This window comes from Ylistrum balloti, unplaced genomic scaffold (genome assembly GCF_031769215.1).
Source record: "Ylistrum balloti isolate Yb309-2 unplaced genomic scaffold, AGI_CSIRO_Ybal_v1 Utg370808, whole genome shotgun sequence".
Lineage (NCBI taxonomy): Eukaryota > Metazoa > Mollusca > Bivalvia > Pectinida > Pectinidae > Ylistrum > Ylistrum balloti.
The window spans coordinates 135,449-159,018 of NW_026782468.1; the positions used below are offsets into that span (position 1 = coordinate 135,449).

At 34.4% G+C, this 23,570-nt stretch overlaps 1 protein-coding gene across 1 annotated transcript; it reads left to right on the forward strand.

Annotated features, from left to right (window-relative positions):
- The first annotated feature begins 8,726 nt into the window (after window positions 1-8,726).
- Window positions 8,727-19,362, forward strand: LOC132558671 (homeobox protein MOX-2-like). Its single transcript, XM_060223266.1, has 3 exons — window positions 8,727-9,222; window positions 15,716-15,885; window positions 19,183-19,362. The coding sequence occupies exons 1-3, from the start codon at window positions 8,727-8,729 to the stop codon at window positions 19,360-19,362; spliced, it is 846 nt and encodes a 281-aa protein (XP_060079249.1).
- Window positions 19,363-23,570: the final 4,208 nt, after the last annotated feature.

A 23,570-nucleotide genomic window follows, 5' to 3' on the forward strand; every position in this document is an offset into this window, starting at 1 on the left:
CCGGTAGTTGTGTTGCGAGAGTTTCAGAAAGCTGGTAGTTGTGTTGTGCCCTTTTTGTTCTTGAAAAAAAAACCGGGAATAGATGGATTCCGGTCACTCGCTGGTCGTCCATAAAATAATGCACTACATCGTACAAAGGAATAAAGTACACAAGTGTAAATTAAATACAGGTAAATTATATAGGTGCTAACTATACATGTGTTAAGGATACAGGTGTAAAGTATACAGGTGTTCAGTATACAACAGTGGAGTACACATGTGTAAACTATACAGGTGTAAAGTACACATGTGTAAACTATACATGTGTAAAGTATACAGGTGTAATCAATACAGGTGTTCAGAATACAACAGTGGAGTACACATGTGTAAACTATACAGGTGTAAAGTATACAGGTGTAATCAATACAGGTGTTCAGTATACAACAGTGGAGTACACATGTGTAAAGTATACAGGTGTAAACTATACAAGTGTAATCAATACAGGTGTTCAGTATACAAAAGTGTAGTACACATGTGTTAACTATACAGGTGTAAAGTATACAGGTGTAAACTATACAAATTGAAAGTACACAGGTGTATACTATACAGGTGTAAAATAAACAGGTGCTAACTATACATGTGTAAAGTACACAGGTGTAAAACGCACAGGTGTAAATTACAAAGATGTAAATTGCACAGATGTTAACTATACAGATGTAAAGTATACAGGTGTTAACTATACAAGTGTAAAGTATACAGGTGTTAACTATACAGGTGTAAATTATACAGGTGTTAACTACACATGTGTAAAATACACGGGTGTTAACTATAAAGGTGTAAAGTATACAGGCGTTAACAACAAGTAACAGTCTAATGCATTACCGACTATAAAAATTAAATTATAAGAAGAAAGACAACAAAAATATTATAATATCATCAAAAAGCCTTATTTTTGAAATATTTTGTAATTATGATCTACATTTCTACTTAAAAAAACGGGGGGGTTGGGAGTCGAGAACAAGATTGCTTATAAAATTTTTAAAAGCTTAAATTTTAAGTACAGAAAAAGATAGATACTAAATTAAAGTTGGCTTTTAATTTAATTTTACAAGATAAAGCCTTTGAAATATGTTTTGAAACATAATATACAGGGGTTACAATGGCGAGGACATGTGTCTTAATGTTAGATATGTAAATATAACATATTTTATTTACAATGATAAAATAGGACATAATTACTTATTGGATGTACACATGTGAAATTCATGCAAACGACCCAAATATATGCATGAAGAATTGGAGACAGATTTAAACATTTATTTTTCTTTTTAAAAATCAATAAGAATTTTTTTACATGAATGAGTTCTATTTATAGAAAAAAAGCATTTAAGTTTTGTTATAAATGTGTATAACATATTGGTAAATGTTAGTTAAGTGTATAACCCACAGAGGCCTGAAATACAATATAATGAAAGTGTTAGAAAACTATAAATACAAAAAACATCGTCAACATAGATTAGAAATAAGATACAAGACATGTAGCCGTCGGTAACAGATAGTTATTTTTTGTCAAATCCGGGGAATAATTCTTTTGTTATCAATAGTAACACAAGAAATTATGAAAAATCCTAGTATGTAAGACAAGCAAGTGTTGCCTGTTCACAGAACATCAACTTGCTCCTTGAAGACCTACATAAATGATCAGGCTCATGGTAGGTTTTGTTATTAAAACATGTATTTACAGACCTCATTACTAAAGAACAATACCAAGACTGAATAAGTAGGATGATGCATTTTTTTTATGATAATTTTATATCATTCAAATATCATATCTTTGTCTTCATCAATTACTCTTAGAATTACACATTAATTGAGAACAATATCTAGAAAAAGATTAATTGACTTACGAGACACTAAAAGCGTCAATAATAATTTTAAAAAACTTTTTTTAAATCGTCCACATTTATCTATTTGCATAATCCACTACTTTTACAGCCATAAAACCTTTATCTGTATATCGCCACATATTATAATACTTTAAATATTTGTGCTACAACTGTAAAGGTTAAGTACCTAGAAAAGTTATCACGCATATTTATCTATACCAGTTGCGGGTTGCACCATACCAGAAGATATGTATTCAATGTTTTCAATACTTAACATTTCACTTTATATAAAAAACATAAGTATGTAATTATATCACCGTAATTAAAGTCTCCGTTTAATTTCCAATGACAAAATATATAACTTCAACTATCCTCAAACGATACTTGACAGAAGAATGTCTCTCACTGACAGAATATACCCATAAACCTGACGAATGTGGCAGCATCTTTGACCGATCTTTACAATAGTTATAAAATACAACCCAAGCTACATCTCAGCTGTAATAAATAACTACTACTAAAGCGATGTACTGTTGTTGGTGTTGATCGATACATCGATAACGTGGCGGTCGACAATTTAAAAGTCGATAAGCCATCATATCTAGTGAGGATCAACAACGTCCTGAATTTCACACCAGACTTTGAAGACTTTCCCTCCTTGGGCTGTAATACTACCTCTGTAATGAGTGCCCGAGTCAAGTCTGGGCAGGTCGTTTGAGGGAAATAAACATGTGTGCTTGGCTTGATGGCTTTTCCGGCCTTCTTCCAGCCACAGGAACTAAATTTGTTCCCTCTCTCTATTTCTCAGTAAAATTGTCTTTGTTTTAATGAATGATTTCGTTTTTTATCCGCAAGTACTTGTCTTTGTTCAATTTCTTTATTTTATATCTGTTTATTTTATTACTATGTCATACTTTGAGCCAAAATTGTATAACTTTCTATATTTCTTATTTATCCATTTGATCAATTCCTTTTCATATTTGTGTCATAGTTCCTTTACCATGTCTGTGTCAGTGCCTAGATCAACATCTATCTCGCAATCTCCAACCTATGGTATTTACATGTCACGGTCGATTCGATATTCAAGGTCCTGTTCTCATTATCAAGATTTTCTTGCAAGAAGTCGTCAACGGACTGACAAACTCATTACGCCAGGGTTTTAAAGATGCAAGTTGATGAAAGTTATGGGGAAGTTTCATGGTCGCCATAGTGATCTCATTGAGAAATATTCTATTTCTTTGTGTGACAAGAAGCTGGACGTATTTGATGCCTGTTTGCCTGTTGTATACCTTGTTCTCATTTGAGAACGTGACATTACTTACTTGGATTGACCAAGGTTTACATGGTGGGTGTCGTCGATGAAACGGAAGACGCTAACTCTTCCAGAACATAAGGTCTTATTCTCCTTATACTTTCTTTTCTCATGAGTCTGCGTATTAATATTTCTTCTTGTTCATATTCTGCCCGAGTTTTATTGAATTTGAGTTTGATTTATGATTATGTTGCCATGTGAGTATTTTCTTCATGTTTTTTTAAAGCGTATCCTTCTGTGTGTCAGTACTAGTCTTCCTTTGTCTTCAGTAATTTTTTCCACTTCTCTTTCAGTTTTAATTAAAACAATATGGATCTGCTTACTCTCTTTAATTCTCTGTTGTCACTGGACATGTATTTATACATCTTTCCCAAAATTACGTTATTGTCATCTTCCCGATTTTCTGAATTTTTGTTCCAGTTACTTTATCTTTAACTTTGACTTGTAGAGGATTCGAGTTTTGAGTTGACAACATTTTCGTCGTGTTTGGTGGCGAGACCGTCCAACAGACTATTGACATACTTATGGGAACTTACAGCGGGTGATCTGTTTTTGTTTTTCAGACGAGGCTGAGTTTATCGAACGGTTTATCAAAACAAGTCACAAAGGCTTTGAAAAGTCGTTTAGTTTCACTTTTCAGATATATTGATGATGTCTTGTCTGCATATACCCACAAGGATTGGAATTCAAGGACATAACAGACTCTTCTACGTTAGCCGAATATGTCGATCTTTTTCTACAACGAAACCATCTTTGATAGCTTTCCACCAAGCTGTGTGATAAGCGTGATGCTTTCAATTTCACAATTTGAATTTTCCATTTCCGGATAGCAATATTACTGCATACTCAGCTTATGGTGTTTACATGTCGCAGTTGATTTGATATTCAATTACCTCTTCCCATAATTATGATTTTCGTGCAAGAAGTTGTCAACTGACGGACAAACTCGCATCACATGGCTTTTAATGATACAGGTCGATGAAAACTATTTGGCAGTTTTACGGTCATCATAGTGATCTAATTTAGAAATATTCCGTTTCTTTGTGCGATATGAAGCTGGACGTATTAGATGTGGTTAGTTTGCCTGATGATTTCGTTATTGTATATCTTGCTCTAATTTAAGAACATAACATTACCTATATGGATCGGACGAAGACATTGTATATGGCGGGTGTCGTCGAGAAACAGAAGACGCTTACTCTTTCAGATCGATTGGTCTTATTCTCCTTGTACTTTTTCAGGAGTTTCCATGCAAATTTTCCTTTTGTTCGTATTTTGCCCTAGTTATTTTTAATTTGAGGATTATGACTAAGTTACCATGTTGGTATTATCTGGTGTTTTTGGTGTTTTTGGTGTGTGTGTGTGTGTGTGCGCGCGCGCGCCACTGTAAGTCGTAAGAGGCAGCTAATTATGCCCTGCATGCCGGGATGGTTTCTCCATTGTCCTCTGTAAAGGGAACTTCGTTTTGCCCAGGATTACAGTCTACCAAATTGCAACTCGTTGCATCAAGTTATTGTACCCATGGTATAAATATTTGCTTATTGCAGATATAAGTGTTCTGGGTACTAGTTAGGAAAACTACATACCTGTATATAGATTGTGTTGATTATGAGCGATGAACACTACAGATATTGAGTGTGCTGGGTACTAGTGAGGAACACTACAGATATCGGGTATACTAGATACTAGCGAGGAACACTACAGATATAGGGTACACAGGGTACTAGAGAGGAACACTACAGATATAGGGTACACCGGGTATTAGCGAGGATCACTACAGATATAGAGTGTGCTGGATACTAGCGAGGAACACTACAGATATAGAGTGAGTTGGGTACTAGCGAGGAACACGACAGATATAGAGTGTGCTGGATACTAGCGAGGAACACTACAGATATAGAGTGAGTTGGGTACTAGCGAGGAACACTACAGATATAGAGTGTGCTGGATACTAGCGAGGAACACTACAGATATAGAGTGAGTTGGGTACTAGCGAGGAACACTACAGATATAGAGTGTGCTGAGTACTAGCGAGGAACACAACAGATAGAGAGTATACTGGGTACTAGCGAGGAACACTACAGATATAGAGTGAGTTGGGTACTAGCGAGGAACACTACAGATATAGAGTGTGCTGGATACTAGCGAGGAACACTACAGATATAGAGAGTGTTGGGTGCTGGCGAGGAACACAACAGATAGAGAGTATACTGGGTACTAGCGAGGAACACTACAGATATAGAGTGTGTTAATTACTAGCGAGGAACACTACAGATATCAATGCGTTGGCTACTGTCATAGAACACTACATGTATAAGTGTGTTGGCTTATAGCGTAGAACACTACATATATAAGTGTGTTGACTACTACAAATGTAGCGAGAAACACTGTTGAAGCTAAATAGAAAACTAAGCTTAAGATTTGATTTTGTTTATTTTTCATAAATAAGTGCAGACGCGTGGATCCGTTAAAAGAGTTAGCAAGCAAAGCATTATAACCTCCGTTTATTTGTTCTTTTAGTTAAGTCTCTCAGATACTCTTAGGTTCTCTGGAAACAAAATAAACAAATTAAGGAATGAAATTAGAAGAATGTCAAGGTTATCAATTAAACTGCATAAAGGACTGTTCTCATTTAATATGAAACCAAAAGCGAGTGTCACAGAAAAATTTCAAATATAACCTAATCCTACAATGAAGACACCGTCGCCATCTTTCGGATAGCCATGTCAGGAGCTAAATTTCACAGCAATCTCGAAAGAATTTATTTTCAAAGGCATCATATTTCAATCTCTCTGTTTTTGTTATTTTTCGGAGGACTATTTTACATTATGTGATGAGACTATCAGCCGTATCACGGAATTTTATCGTTGTTATTTTTACAGGGCGCAACATTAGAGTGAACACGCGACGCTTAACCTTCTGTATTACTGCACTCTGCATGCAAATTATACCTAAGTTGAAACCCGCTACCCTACGAATATCCGCGGCACGTGTTAGGGAAGATAGTACGTACACTTGATACAATTGTACTGTCTGTAACACCCACAGTCTTCAGTAGCCTTCAGCAGCGTGCAGAATTATTACGTGCATTATTCACGGTTCACTGACTAGAATTTGCACCTGTTTACGACGGGGTTTAAATTTGAGGTGAAAATTACATAATTCTATGTTGTAAATGGTCATCTTATCATATTGAGTGATTTAGGAATCGTCTCCATCCGTTCGAGCCGTGAAATTCCATCCACGTGTGTTTCCCTTTTTTCTCCCGTTGTCTTTTTTCATTATCTTTGCCGGTTGATATGCCGTTGTGGTATCGAGTGGAGCGTATATGCTATGTCCGAACTTTATCTGCCTTGCTCCTGTTGGTCGTGCGAATGCTGTCTATTGTTTAAGATTATCGCTAGATTTATTACCTATCCTGGTATGTGTTACTTTGCTCGAATTGCACGATACGCGTGCCCGTCCCTCTCACACCAATATTTCACACCGGGATGTCCATAGAACTTACCTCCGTAGATGCAGTTATTTGTTACTTTTATCTCTTGAGAAACGAGCCCAGGAATTACTAACATCCTGGTCAAGGGAATGTAAACCTACATCGTGGTTTTATTTCAGGACGAAACTACACTACCATGTTAACAAAAGTTTGTTAAAAACGGAAATTAACTGATTGTTAATTATCCCGAAAGTACAAAAAGATCACTTTGTTTTCTTTTTCTTTTTTTTCATTAACAAATACAGATTAACGTAGTTGTGGTTCAATGGACTGGAGAGAGAGAGAGAGAGAGAGAGAATTGGGGGGAGTTAGGGGGAGGGGAGTGTTGCGAGTGACTTAGTCGGTTGAAGTGTTTAGTTGGGTGAACTTCGAGTGCACGATTTCAATCCTCCTTCCGTCTCTCCCCTTTTCTTAGTTGTATCCCTGAAAACTCTTGAAAGAGATTGTATGTACATCCGTTAGAGTGTGATTCTAAGGACTAACATGTACAGGTATCGTTGTTTACAATAAATCAGAGACCCTGAATACATCGTTGTAACAATTGTGATTTTTGTAAAACTTTTCTAGGTGAATGGGTGGTAACACGGTATCATCTTACTAAACAATATTATTTCTGAAAACACTTTCAGTTACGGGAATCATAATTGTATCTCATGGGGTTAGTTTTATCTCTGGTATTGAATTACAGTCTCAGCCATGGGGCACTTGCAGTAGGAAACGCAGGAATGATATATGGCGTCACTTACCACAAATTATGTTCTCATTAATTTGCTATTTTGACAGCAACAACCTTCATTTTCCTTCTCGAATCTCCAAAAGTTGAATTATGTATTTGGTTTGAGCCACGCTGTATACTAGCCGTCCATTTTTCCACACCCCCTTCCCTAATGAGTATTTACTTTAACGGTAACCGTTATTTTATTGCAATGTTTATGAGAACAGCTCTGAAAGCCTTACGACTCTATGTTTGCCACCACAACACATTTCGTTCCATTAAAATGAAAGATCTATGATGCCGAGCTTGTATATTATTTTCTACACTTCAAACGAAACAGACAGAGGATAACATCGACTAACCCTGTGAGAAGTACTGGGGTGCGTTACTATACAAACAAACCAAGGATTCTTGCAGTATAGAGACAGATCTCCAATGACATAAATATCACTAGCAACAGACTTCGTAATTACGTACGTCTTAAAAATTAGCCACCGGTCACTTCTTGGTCAAACTTGGTGTTGTACATATTTTAAGAAATGAATCAGGACTGATTTCGACAAGAACTATTTAAAACTTCAATCTTAATAGCTTTTTTTGACGACGATTGCTGATTGGCTGAACTTTTATATGTTGTTCATATACGTTCATTGGACATTTTAAAATCTTTACAGACGCTCCGTCTTTGAGACTCAATTTATTCCGAATGACGTTTAATGGCATCAGAAAATATGGTAATTATGATTATATAGATATCCAATCTGACCATTGTATGCTGTTTGAAAATCTGTTATAGTGTATACATTGGTCTATGTCTGAGCTATACCCGCCTATATTAGCTGTTGTTGTTTTCTATTTGAATGATATCCCAAAAATCTCATTTAGGGTTCAATAATTTGTAAAAATGATCACGAAGCTTCATGATGATTCTCAGAATCTTGCTAAGTATCAATTTCTGTTTGGAGAACGAAATGCACAGTTTGGTGTTGTTCATCTGTGACTTACAATTAGGTTGTCATATGTGATATATGGTCTAATCCAGATTTCCATGTACCGGAACATCACCTTAAATACGATAACACAATGAGTTCAACACCTTCAAGGGCAAGACAATGGTGATGAGTGCCAAAACGAACATAAGACGCTACATTTGATTGGTCGAGACGGAATGGTATCCTTCCAGAAAGTGACTGCACGCGTTTTTCTTATCTACTGCGTGTCTGCGAGCTGACACAAATGCATGAGCCCAGCTGAAATGTTCATTGTCATCAACACACCGTACCTATGTAGCAGATTTATGACGGAGAGATCGCAATTGTCGTTTAGTTTCTCCTCATAATGGAAGAACCAGAACGACCGCTTAATCCAAGCGCACAAAATGGTTCTAACAGTACATGTGGCGGATATGCTTCCACTATGGGCCGATTTTTCCACCAGAGATCGAGTGCCTTTGACTGTATGCACCCTCCTTCCGGCGGTGTAGGAGTGGGGGTCGGGCTGCCCCCTCCCCCACCCTCGGGGTTCGGGTACTCTGGCTATCCCGGTGAGTGGGGTTTCATGTCAGGAACATATTCACCCGGATTTAATTTCAACAGAACGTTTAACACCCCGTCTGCCAATCTTTTCCCTGTATCAACCCGGGATTTTAACGTCTCCCTGCCTTCTGTGACATCAGGACCTCCTCCCCTTATAGGGTCAAGCCCGACCTCCGGGGTACTACCGTGTGAAACATCAGACGCATACGAGTCGGGTGTGTGTGGGTCGTCATGCAGTCCGTCACCCACAGGCCCCTGTCTGACAGACGACCTGGACCGGAAGGAAAATAAAAACAGAGGTAAGTTAATGACATTTCAAAACTAGTTAAGTATAAAGTATATTATTACCGCAAACTGAAAATATGATTATTTAATATAATTATTTTGTAACAAAAGTGTTGTAGTATAAAGCTTAATTAATGTTAATTATCTGTATAGGTAACTGAGTAAGGTCCTAAACTGACCTTTATAGGGATCATACACAACCGATAGGGACGACTAATGGGGCTATTTCGTAACTTTTATTGCTACTGTAAAGTTACCCAAATGTCTAAAAGAAGAATACAAATGTTATTGTAAATGTAATAAATAGATTTATTTTTATTTATCTCTTTATATACTTTATTAGCTTTATCTAAAAGTATAACATTAGATCACAATCACTGTACCTGTATCATCAAATTATATAAAATAGTTACTTTAATATATTGTTCCCAATATACGATATTACCTATGTTTTCTACAGAATCAAATCAAATATTACAATGTACTCAAGGTATGTTTTACTATCACTGTATAAACATTACATATAGAACAGCATAGGCCTTTTAAATAATTGGTGACAATAACGAAGCTCTTCAATACAAAAAGGCTAAAAAGTGTCTTTTCTCCTTTTTCGGAAGTTTTTATTTACTTATTTATTTATTTATTTATTTATTTATTTATTTTGGCAACTATATCATAAATGAAATCACCAAGAAAGTTCTTCCACGTCAGAATAGCTACAAAATCAATGTTACATGAAAAGAAATCTTATTTGAAATATTTTGTAAACAATTCTATATATAGCAAGGCTAATGATATATATCATTAATCTGACAAAACAAAGTGTATCTATTAGTAAATTCATAAAACCACACCGTCTATAATAGCTATGATATAATAGATATAACGTTATAAATGGTTTATACATGTTTTTCGTTCTCCATTTTGTACACCTTGTTGATAAATTCTTCACCATCATATACCGTGTAATTTTTGTAATTTCAAAGTTTGACTTATTGGCTTTATTGAAAATCCGCGATAAAACGTTGTACTGACCAAAACTTAGCACCTGTCTCCGTAAAAGCTTCGTGGTTTTGAGGAAAACGGTTGTGAGATCGTATAAAGCCACAGAATTTAAAAAAAAATCCCTCTCAATACCACTTAGAATTAGAGTAGAGGCAAATAATGAGTTCAGCTGCATCATACAGCTGTCCTTCTAGGATTCATCAATAATACCGAGTGCCTAAATTTCGACGCTTATTATACAACAGAGAAAAATCAAAAGGAGATTAAAAAAAACAATAAAGAAAATAGAATAAAGAAAATCAAAATTTATATGCAGAGGTGCATTAAATACTTATTTCGATGGCTCAAAATTAAAATATCAATCGGAGCTGAGTATATACCTGTCATTATACCAATAGTGGTATATACATAACCCGATGGTATCATTTAAAATGCCACGTGACAGGATATTTTGGTAATAATTGGTTTCCTTTGTAAACAATTTTATTGTGGATTTTTGGACATCGTATAAATATTTCTATATTTATCGATTTGATGTCTTGTTTTAGCACTATATAACAATATTTCACACATAAATAAGTGAAATTCTTTTTCCGGTCGGCTTTTATATGAAATAAGAACGTCAACAATTGTCCAATTACCAATCTGACTGTCCGAAAATGCGTTATATTTGAATATCAACATCAAGATATCGATACTTAATATTACATACATGTATACAAATATAAGTGTTATCATTGATTGAATTGACCAATCACGAAATTATATACTGTGGCTATGATGACTTCCTATCAAAATTATACTATTGTCGATACCAGATTTAGGAATAAAAAGATATAGTATTTGTGTGTAGAGGTTTCGTTTGGTCACGGCGGTGTTACATATTTAATATTCCTAAGTTGAAAAAAAATACAAATAATATATTTTTAAAACCATTTTCGAATTAAGACAGAAATGCCAACAACTCAATTTGAGTTAGTTCGGAGAAATGATATTTTTATATTATCTGGACAATCCTGTCTGACTTTTCGGGAGCTACAATTAATTGAATAAGACCATATGATTTGTATTAAGTTAGGAACACAAGATGCAGTAGTTTAAGCATAATTAGTATCGAATTGCAAATATAAGATGTTGTACAAAATGTATGAACAAAGAAATATAGGTGCTGTTTTAATTTAAACTAATTGGGAACTTTAAGGAGTTGAAATATGGCGTCACTTTTTCTTTCCTTTTTTTTTTTTGTTGTTGTTAAAACAGGATACAGACAATATTTTATATTCTTCTTACCCTATTCGCGCATCAAAATACATCAATAATACTGCGTTCTTTCCCAAAAAAGGAATAGTTTTGTTGAAATTGAAACAGTCAGGATTTATAAATACTGATTAAGAAAAAAGACAAGATTATCTTATTTAAATAATTACAAAAAACAACTGAAAATGCGTGATTAAAGGTTCATTCTGCGTTTATCACGAATATACATTTGCGATGCTATTTGCTTTGATAGTGTTTGCTGCCGCTGCTCTCAAAATCTGTGGAAAATATCATTTATACGACGCTTAACTAACTCCCCAGTAAATAGATCCGACACTAAATCTCAGAGACAGTAGACACAAAAATAACTTTGATATAAATTTACTAGTCAGTGGATACATGTAACACTATTTAACACGACACTGTATTTTCCAAGTCTAATGATTCAAACGAAAGTTGACCACTTTATCACTGATATTGAGTTGATCATGGAACATTTACTTACATCTATCATCTTAATCTGATTGATAGATCTCTATTACATCTCCAGTAACATGTGGTTCCAATCTACTTTCAATTTCTCTCAAGATCGTGTTGCCATTGCGATTGGTCCATCACACACCCTTGGCTTCTCCACGTGCCCCTTCGGGTGCTATAAAACTCCTTCAACACATAAATCATACACCGATGTAATCTCCGCTGTCAATTAATGTATTGCTAATTTACGCCCCGCGTTGATCACTTAATTAATCAACGTTTAGCGAGATCCGAAGATTGGGCTGTAGAATTGTCTGTTATACTGACCAAGGACTCGCACTGACGACTGCTCAACTGCAGTCTTGGAATAAGCACAGATTTGTGTAATTCTCAACGAAGTCATATTTCAAATTTAAGCACTTCTTTCTTCGGTAAATCGATGAGATCGAATGAAAAATGTTGAAGATTATTTTTGGAATATCCGGAAAAAAGTTCGATCCGCAAATTGTCCAGTAGACTTGTCAGTTGTACTGAACAATGGGCTCATGCGGACGACTGCTGAACTACTGACTTGGAATAAGCACAAATTTGTATAATTCTTAACGAAGTCATATTTCAAATTTAAACACTTACCTCTTCGATAAATCGGCGAATGAAAAATGTAGAAAATCATTTTTTGAATATCCGGGAAAAGTTCGAACGAATTCTATACAATACAACAGCTTCATTTGCCGAAAGTTTGAAAATCAGTAAATGGCATGTAAATCGGTTAAGTGTAAATAGCATGTGACGACTAGGGGATCTTAGGTACAATATATCCACCCTAAAAAGTAATAATGTAGTTTTGGGTAAAACGTTCATATCAAAATTCGGTTGATGAAATCAACGCTACACCTATGTATTACATCTACTCCATTTGTGACAAATTATCTTTATATGTATTGGTCACTACTGTAACTACTGGAAATTAAATTGACAAATGATTAAATAAATAGAAATTGATTAATATAGTGATATCGAGCGAGTAATGCATGTCAGACACGAGTAATCGTTATTATCAGACAAGCTCGACCCTTACACACGTACGCCGGTCTGTGTGGAACACCTAACATTGCTCTGTGTCATCTCGTGTTGATGGAGACATATCTATACTTAATGGGGCGGATAGTCGAGATTGGTAATAATTGTTAATGACTAAATTTCATTGTAATACTGATAATTCTGAAAGTCTTGGATCTTCTATACAGATAAAGTTGTACATAGTCATTTGATAAAGACAGTGTTGACCTTTGATTTTGGAAATTATATATCTACTAGGTGGCGCTGTGATAAACACAGAACGTCATGTGACAATCATCACTGAAACAGAACGCGAAGACAATACAACTGTCGTGCATAGAAAAACATGAAAATACCAACATGTCAACATAACACAAACTCAAGTTCAATAAAACTATGGCAAAATATGAACAAAAGGCATATTTACTCGGAGACTTCTGAAAATGTTCAAGGAGAATAAGTGTTCCGGAAGAGTATGCGTCTTCTGTGCCATCTATACTATTACGTAATTTTTTCGAACTATATATATAAATGCAATGTAATGAATGATAATTACAGGATGGAAGTTTGCAATTCATACACAACATCGCATGAAACATTCCAACTTGTGAAAAACATCGCCATTAACGCACTCGATCTAATGAAGACTTCATTTAAAGTTTGGTGTACGGTGCTCGTCAGTATGCCTGGTGATTTAAATGTCACCGACTTACTAATTAGGTTCCTTGTCAATGAGATATTAGCCCTGATTTTACTAAAAGTAAAAAATATTTTGACTTCCGAAACATCTTGTGTTATTCTTCTTGTACGTTATCGCGTTACTCGAGTGAACATGTTCTAGATTTTGATATTCGGTCATCTTTTAACAATTTGAGGAATATGTGTTGTATACCTTCTTGTCCTGTTGTATTATTAGCAGCGAGACATATCAAACCTCCGTACGAATCATTCAATAACAGATAATTATACATGTACCCAACACCCTTAGTGATAAATCCGGGGTTTATTGTTGTAGCAAAGTCTTGTGAAAACAAGTTTGTGGATTTTAAAAAGTCATGTAAAAATATTTGTAATCACGTACTGGGATACATTTGAGCCTATCAGAATTTTCAGTGAAGCGCGCCCGTTGCCATAACTGCAGTGCAAGGTGTGTCTAGATTTGCAAGTCAGATGAGGGCTACTGGCGACCGACATGCAAGGCAGATGATTCTTTAAAATAGCTACAACTTGGTCTTTTGAGTAGAATATAGCTAAGCAATTAAAAGATTATTCTGATATTTTCCATTGCCCTGGGTGGCAGTCATAACAAGTAGTTCTTGGTAGTGGATCCTTTCTGGTTCGTGTTGTTTGAGTTCCTCAGTGTATGATACAGCTTACTGTTTTTTTCTCTTTTAAACCCATCCAAGGTTAATGAAATCGAACATCTCTTTTAAAATGTTGTAGCGAGTTATCTTTCATCGATTGTACAGGGTCATATCAATTGTATTTACAAGCATTTTTAAAAAATTAAAGATGGGCATGTTGTAGTTTTTTTCTATTTCTCTTTTAAACGTGCTCCAAGGTTATAGAAATTCTATTTTTCTTTTACAAGATTTTCTGAGCTGTCGTTGTTTGATATCTCCATAAAAAGAGTCCCGTGATTGCTCCAATGGAAATATAATCACGTTAACCTTAAAGAGAGTCGAAAGTTCAATCAAATACTTTTAATTTTTCTAAGTGTTTCGACAAAATTACATATTAATTTTATAGTAACTATACTTTCATCGGCCTTAAAATGTCAGAGAAAATTATGAAATCCCAAAGAGTGGAAAGAGAAAAAAAAAGGGAGGCCGTATAAAAGACTGAAGATATAATACAAAACATCGAGTATTTTTTCCTCCTGTTTAACATTTCTGAGATTACATGTTTTCTTGTGCTTGTTTCCCAGTTATGTAGTTATGTATTAGTGATGTCTACATCTACAATAGACGTAATAGACTGTCCAGTTTATTTCCTTGATATTTTACAGATCTATTCATTTCGTCACCGACTCGTGTAATGTCTATATATAATTGCTGTAACATCTGCAGGGAGAGAGAAATTGATATAAACGTTTTTATAATTCCTAACTGTCTCTCATATTCTATGAGATAAAACTTATTTCATCGCTTGCCACGTTTTTATTCACTCGAATAGCGGAACTGTTCAGAAAATACACAAGTCTTTGACGCTATTCTAAAATTATCTGATGTATGAAAATTACGGAATTTATCTAATTATGGGACTGCTGCATCTCCCCGTCTAGATTTTGACTTTTCTTTCGATCACTTTGGATTTTCCTTCGTCGCTTCCAAGGCTTAAACATTTTAGCATCACTGACGATTCATAGAAGGACAAAACAGCTGTATGATGCAGTTTAATTCATTGTTTGGCTCTACTGTATCTCACTCTAAATTGTAAAGAAGGTGCTACTCACTTGTGTTTCATTTGTGTATCTATATCGTCTAATTGTTGGTAATGGATTATTGTTTAAACCGAAATAATTATTGGGATTTATTGGGACGAGTTAAATATCTTTCGTAAAACCAGATGGGAGGATTCTTGCATGTGTATGGTTCTGTCATAGCGACGGTGTTTCTGATACATGCTCTTGTGCAGGTACAGTTTGACCATCCATGTAACAAACTGAAATTTATAGGACAAAAATAACTAGTGTGTCTTTATTTACAGATACGAGCGACCCTTATAAATTAGATTTATCAGTAAAACCTAGAAAGGAGAGAACGGCATTCACCAAACACCAAATTCGGGAACTAGAGAAGGAATTTTGTGTCCATAACTATCTAACGCGGCTACGTCGATACGAGATCGCGGTGGCGTTGGACCTAACAGAGAGACAGGTAAGTCATCATTTTATCTGATTAAACCTACGTCGTTAACTATAGTATAGTTTAGTTACATAGGAATACCGGGGAACACATGCAAAGGGTCATTTTGATGTTCTGTTTAATTTCAAATACTTAAATGTAGTGTCAAACATATAACATACATTGTGATAGTCACGAAATCACATCGCATAAGGAAACATGCCATTTGAAAACTGGCGGACTAGAAACGTTAGTACACGATGATTAAAATCACTGGACTGAATACTGTCGTGTAAACTTCATGATGATTCCTGTAATACTTGTTTAATTGATATGACAAAGACACAACGGAACAAAGGCTCTTCTGCATATCAGTTGGTTTGCCAACGTTTTCCGAATATCTGGCGCCAACATTAGAGATTTCAATGCAAATGTTTTGCCTTAGATAAAATTATGGATCAAAGACGTTCAAGATATACACCTTTCATTGATAGCAATGCCACTTATATTATACATCAGTATTACATAATGTACTGATCCTGCCTGAAAAGATGGACTGCTTTGAATATAAAATGTATTCGAACATAATATCTTGGACTTTTGTGTTCTTGTACATCTTAATATATATAGTTGTACTTGCATGTATAAGCTAAAAACATTGTGTTGTATCACGTTCTGAAGAAATTCTTCTCACGGATTAATTTTTGAAGACGTAGTTGACGACATAATGAGGTTGGGAATGTCAATATTTTCTACTGGCTACTACTTTTCTTGGGGATAACTCTGGAAGTCTTCGATAGATTCTAACTAAATTTTGAAAACAAAAATATATTACAAAAAGTCACAGATTTTGAAATTGTAAATGCCGACCTTGTTGACAACTTTCTCTGTTAAAGGACCCGTAAACAAATAAGTAACTTTGTTTCTTGACCTCAGAAAAAACTGGCAATTTAAGTGAAAATTGAAAAAAGCACAAAGACTCCATTTTTATCATTAAAGATATCCTCAAAAATTTCTCTATCTATATATCAAACATTAAGTCTTTTAAAAAGTCAAATAATAGAAGATGGTCAGATTTAAGACATTTTTAAAAATTTTGGTCGGTACGCAGTTCGTTTAATTAAATGAACACTTAGATTTATCACATTATTTATTTCTATGATATCAAAATATCATACTTTCAATGAAAGACGAAAGTTAATCTCAGAAAGTTTCCGGAAAAATAGCAAAAAATATCTGTTACCCAGGAACGGTTTGTTTCTTTCCTTCACTATCTGAAATCTAGCCTTAGATTTTACCTTTAACCGAACCTTTACCTAAAATATTACAAAAAAAAATCACAACCACCAAAACAAAATTTAATACTATTTTTTGTAATTCTCAAAGGAGAACCTTCGCAACAGAAATCACTGGTGGCCATACCCACCTTTTACCATCCTACTCTTTTCACTTTCAAGAGGTAGATAATGATATTCAAGATATAAAACATATCCAGACATCACTTTTAAGTTCTGCATTCATTCCAAAGTAAACTTGCAATTTTTGTTTTCCCTTTTCTGTAGTGTTCTGTAAACATTTATATCTTGATTCAGAATTATCATTAAGTGATACATAACAACGCATATGTCCAACATTTAGAGTTACATGTTTGCTATATCATAAATACGCCAATCTGTCTCATATCCATATATCTATTGATTTGATATCTATACCTACCTTTATTGATCAGCAGTGGCTACTAAACATTAAAACATTTTGTGTATGATGAGAAGTAGTTGATGGTTTTTAACGCTATACTGTTCTAAATAAATGAACATAATAAAATACAGTTTCCTATTTTGAAGGTATCTAAGGTATTTAGATATATATATATATATATATTACTTATCTCAGTAAATATTGTTTATGTTATGTATTTATCATCTTGATATTTATTTTTATCATATGAATAAGTAATATTAATTCCTAACATTTTAAAAATGGTCCAAAATGAGATACAAATCTACAAAATGTATTTCTCCTTATTAAATCATACCTGAAATAGGGTGTGATTACAATTCTTTTTCTTTGAAATATAAACATATTTTTGGACATATGAAGCTCTCACTCATTTACGTATCTATTTTTCCAAAAGTTGGTTTTTATATAATGTGTTTAGAGTTACGAGATGGGTAAAAAGTGTTTAGATTAGGTTTTAAAAAGTGTTATACGTTACCATCAATATTGACCGGGAAAGCCTAAGTAGACTATGTATGCATGTTGCTCAATCCGATCGTTAACTCAATAAAAATATTTCAAATTAAATATTTATATTTTTTTTTGTTGTATAAAGATACAACCAATTGTTGATATTATCGATTACTACATTTTGTAATGCATTTAATAAATATTTGCGATCGTTATAATACTTTACTGTGGGTGGCACAAAACCAAAAGCAATAAGTATATTGTAACGAATTGTGATAATTGTTTCCAAATGTTATCCTCGGTATTGCTATCAAAGTGTTGTATAAATGACATAATAGTAAACACTGTCCAATACAAAGTCTCGCATAAGATACCGTATAGCCGAATCATGAATTAAACCTATCATACAGCTGTTCAGCCCAGGCCTGAGGAGGCGAAATAAATAATATTAATTGAATTTTAAGGATTTTTATTTTTACATCTAAAGTAAAGTAAATAACACTTACTGTTACATACAAACAATGCTGGATTTTCAATAAATCACATTAATTTCCATGTGAATGATAGTATTTAGTAAATGTTGAAAAACAACACTTGCTATTAAATACTATTTTATTTTTATGCAATGTAATCTAAATATTCTCAAACGCTAAAATTTACAACTTATAACAATTACTTTACTTTTTGTTATATACAAATCCATAGTCATTGTCAACAGAAATTTGAATATTAATCTTTAAAATGATACAGTTTGGTATTATTTTATTAGTAGGATTCTGTGATACTCTATAGGTCTATATCGATATTACAGAGTAGAAATATCTTCTGTAATGAGGGAAGATTATGGCTTCTTTTGCTGAACGAACCCACGAATAACATTAATTGTTCAATGATGCCTACCGAATACAATAGGGTATTTTTGTAATAAGAAGGTAACTTATCACGGCTAAAATACAATATTCCTATAGAAAGATCTTATACATGACTTTAACACGTTTTTGTAAATAGAAACACAATTATAACCGTATTGCTCTGCTACATTCGGATTATAAAGGTGTAACAAAGTAATACATTTTAACTATATATGTATGTTGTGTTGGGTTATTGCAATATGTCATTGATGTTTTCTTTTGGTATTTCCAGGTAAAAGTATGGTTCCAAAACCGACGAATGAAATGGAAGCGCGTGAAAGGTACCAAGTTAGTTAAGGATAAAGTGGACGGTCAGCTGAAACCGATAATGGCACCAAACATCACCTCTACAAGTGTCTCACAGGCCGACGATACTCAGAGAACTTCAGTATGTGACATGCCGCCATCTTGAAACCCAGTACTTATCATGTGCGTGATTTAAACAAATTTCCTGGCGGACTTTTGGGATCTCAGAGAAGACTTTTGTGTTGGGTTTGCTTCTGACGAGGATGGTGGGCAATACATGTAAAACAATGGCAGCCGTTTTGAAGAGATAATGAGTGATGAGACTGTGATCGCAGACAAAGGAACGCCTTCTAAGTGGTGTGTCTAAGTCGACCATGTCTGAAAAATATACCCGTGAAAATAAATAAATAGTCCAACGAAATGACTCTTATTTATACAACTATACACCACAGTATCAAATGTTCATTTTCAGACACTGATTGAAATCACAGATACAAGCAAGGATTGTCAGATGCATATGCTTACGGAGTGTGACGAAGATCATGAGTGTGAGGTGATTGGGTCAAAGGTCACCTGAGTTCACCTGACCACATGAGTTTAGTAAGTGCAAACGGCATTTGCTGCAAGGGACTGCAAAACCGGACAGAATGTCTTTACGGAAATTATTGTATGACTATCGTTCCACTGCTCCGAATAACGTTTGATCAGCAGAAACATTTATATTGTGACACGATATGCCTGATATAATACCAATGACGAGGCTGTAGATTATATGTGCATGTATAATAACTCCAGTCCAATACAATCGAAAATCGTCACATGTTATGTAACCGTTGAATGACTACACGTACCTGAAAGAATTACTTTCATTCAGTCAGAGTAACAGTCATCTAACAAATGAAAACGCGGTATTCATGTCCTTGTATGGTGCTTTGTTGTATAACATCACAGAAAGACTTACGTCTGTAGATATTACATATTATGTTTTACGATGTATCAATAAGTTGTATTTTAATGCATATATTTGTATAATAATATATACCTTTGTATTACAATTTGTATTGCGTCACACAATGTCGCGCTCATTCACGCCGAGAATCGATCGCGAATCTGTGATTTGGGGTAGTACATGAAGCCAACATACACGTTTCCTACATAAGAAATGATGAACAGATATTGGTCGGTGAAAATGTGATATGAATGAATGCTGGAGTGTTTGTGTGCCATTATTTTTATCTGGAGACATACACAAACCGAAACAATATCTCACTGTTTCGGGGTTCGCATTTGAATCAAATGTGATCCTTTGAGTTTCCCAATATATATTATGTGGAGTTATTTCCCCCAAACTATGAGATATTATCTACATGTAATGTTTATCTCCGTTTTAGTAACAGGCGTGTATGTGTATTATCGCGATATGGATGGGTATGTATGTAATTACAGTGTATTTTGATAAAATGTATTACAATTTCAGAGTGTTGTACGCATAACTGAAACATTTGATTCGCTATAATTTATTGAGATATGTTGGATATATGTTCAGTAAAATATAAAAGGAGGACATTAAAAGTTAACATATCATTTATTTTTTCCTTTTTTATTGAAAAGTCATATCATTATGGAATATCTGTATATTGAACATGATATTACATGCAGTAAATATGAGGTAGTCCAATGTAATGTGTCCCCACCTCGTTTTTCTCACAACTTCTGATTTTTACTCGAAATTTTTCATTGCTATTCATAGAACGCATTATGTTTATTCAAACTTTTATCGAAATTATCGAAAACATCGATATAATCGATAGGTGAAAAAGAAATTAGGTCCTTTACCAAGGTAATTGATCTTATGGAAGTGGGTTTTGTTTCCAGTACAATAAATGAATTATGGGTAGTTCTCCGTATTATAACATCCACCACACTTTAATGAATGGCAAATGGAATTTATAACACATTTTTTCATACAGTGCGTTGCTGTGTTCGCAGATAAGGCATAGAAGAACTGGATCCTTGTTTACGAACACTTCAGAATTTCCAGCACACTAAAAGAAATAGGCTTGCTCAATGACCAAGAACACCCTAGCAATACCTTACCATTACTTTCCAAAGACAAACTGCTTGTTAATCTTTCTTCAGTATTACGATTATTCAGATCAATGACCTAAACTTCACAAGAACAAACATTTTAAGCTTGCACTTCTAGTTGCTGTTCAATCAAATGTTTATTCAACTTCTTAGTACGACCCCCTCCCCAGAAAGCATTCGTCTATACTAGCATGTTTTTTACCCATTCTTCACACTACTAAAACAATTTCAAAACAGATCACAAAGACCTTAGCCATTCATTAAGTTGAACGTTAAGATGTATCTAACATATTTTGCCTTCAAATAATGGGAAATTTACTTATCTACCTTCATCGTTTTAAGCGCATCAGAACCGGAAATTAAGGACACGACAAACTCATCCTCATCAGTCGCTTACCAGGAATTTTCCTTTCTTCAGCGAAACTAACAGAAATTCCTTTCCACCAAGGGAAATGATTTTGATTTTCCTATTGTGAATTTCCATCTCTAGATAGTAACATTTAACCCATTTTACAAATAAAGGAAATATATGGAAGACGAAATGATACAAAAATATAGAGTTCCTGGTTGACAATATCTCCGTCAAGTTTACCAATCCGTTAGTTGACTTGTTTTTCATACGAGGCTCTCCTTATCGAAGGACTCATCAAAATAGGTTAAAATAACATTGTGATGGCCTTCACCTTCATTTTAAGAGCTATTGAGAACATTTTGGTTTTAAACAACAAGAGATATATTGACATAGGTTCGTCGTGTTTACACCCACCAGGATTGGAAATCACTGACTGACTCTTCTACCGCTTATCTCGAGTTTTTCCTACAGCGAAATCAACAAGGAAGACTTTTCAACAAGCTGTAGGCTAAGCAGAAATAGATAACGTTTACCCTTCCGGAATACCTGGTCTTATTATCCTTGTACATTTTCAAGAGTCTTCACGTAAATCTTTCTTTTGATCTTGTTTTTCCCGTTTCGTATTATCTGTATTTGAATAATGATCCCGTTATGACGGCACATTCTTTGTTGTTTTTACGCTCAGATAAAATTTGTATATGAAAACATATTTTCATGTGTACAACTCCACCTTTGAATACAAGTTACACATTGTACAATACCAGTGCAACAATATGACTGAAATTTGTTAAAGCTAAATTATAAGACATCATTCGTCTCCCTGCACCATACATGTTGCACAAGAATGTCTCCATATAAGGAACCGTTCATTCTCCTCTTAATGTGCCCTGACATTACGTGTGATCTTTGTGAATTTAAAACTCAAAGTGATAAGTTTGGGACTTTTTTTTGTTTTTTGTTAAATGTTCTTTACCTGAAATATTCACAGTGATTCATTACACGAATGAATAGGTCGAATGTTCTCACATTCATCTTTTCTGTTACCATAGCTTTATTGTATCAGTAGAAGGCATATCACTTCCTGTCAGTATAATATACAGGGCTACTGTATCTTCAAGAGAGTCATTACCGGCTAATATTAATAGGTTTTGTCGTTTTCCGCAATTCTATCCAATGTGTTGACAGGCCAATAGATAAGAGAACATGTGTTCCGCTTGTAAGTGTTGATGTGTCATTTTCATCCTTGAAACCCGTTATTAAAAGAGTCTGACAAATTGTACATTCCAATTTAATTTCTGACATATTTGTAGATATCTAGATATCATTAACAACGTTCTGTGGGTTATTTTGAATATTTTGTGAGCGATACAATACTACATAGATTCCTACCTACAAACATATATAAGACAATCACTGCAGGGTACAGTGCCTGCTCTCGTAGGATGCGCAGTCGACGTCAGATCACTCTCTATGATGCGTGTAGTGAATGATTACCTCGATTAAAATAACTTTTGAATATAGATTATATTTTTCTTTTTAACCAATAAAATATTAATTAGTATTGTCGACTGTTTTTTTTTGGTATGACTTTGTTGTTTCCTGTCTCATATTAATTTATATCTATTTTAAGACCTAGGTATATTCTACCCTGAAATGTCCACTGTTTTCTTATCATTTCTACTATTTTGCTTTCTTGTGAAGCCATTTCCTATCTTTTTTTAATCCAAGTAATCCAATCCTGAAATGAAAGTGATACTAAAGTATCCATGATGGTAACATATCCGGCTTTCACTTAGCCGTCCGAGGTTCGATTCCCGTAATGGACGTGAAAAAGTATGGGGTCACTGGGTGATTAATATAAGTTGGGAAAACTTGTTTCGCAATTGTTGTAAGATAAATAAAGTTTAAGTTTAAAAGAAACAATTCAAACACTG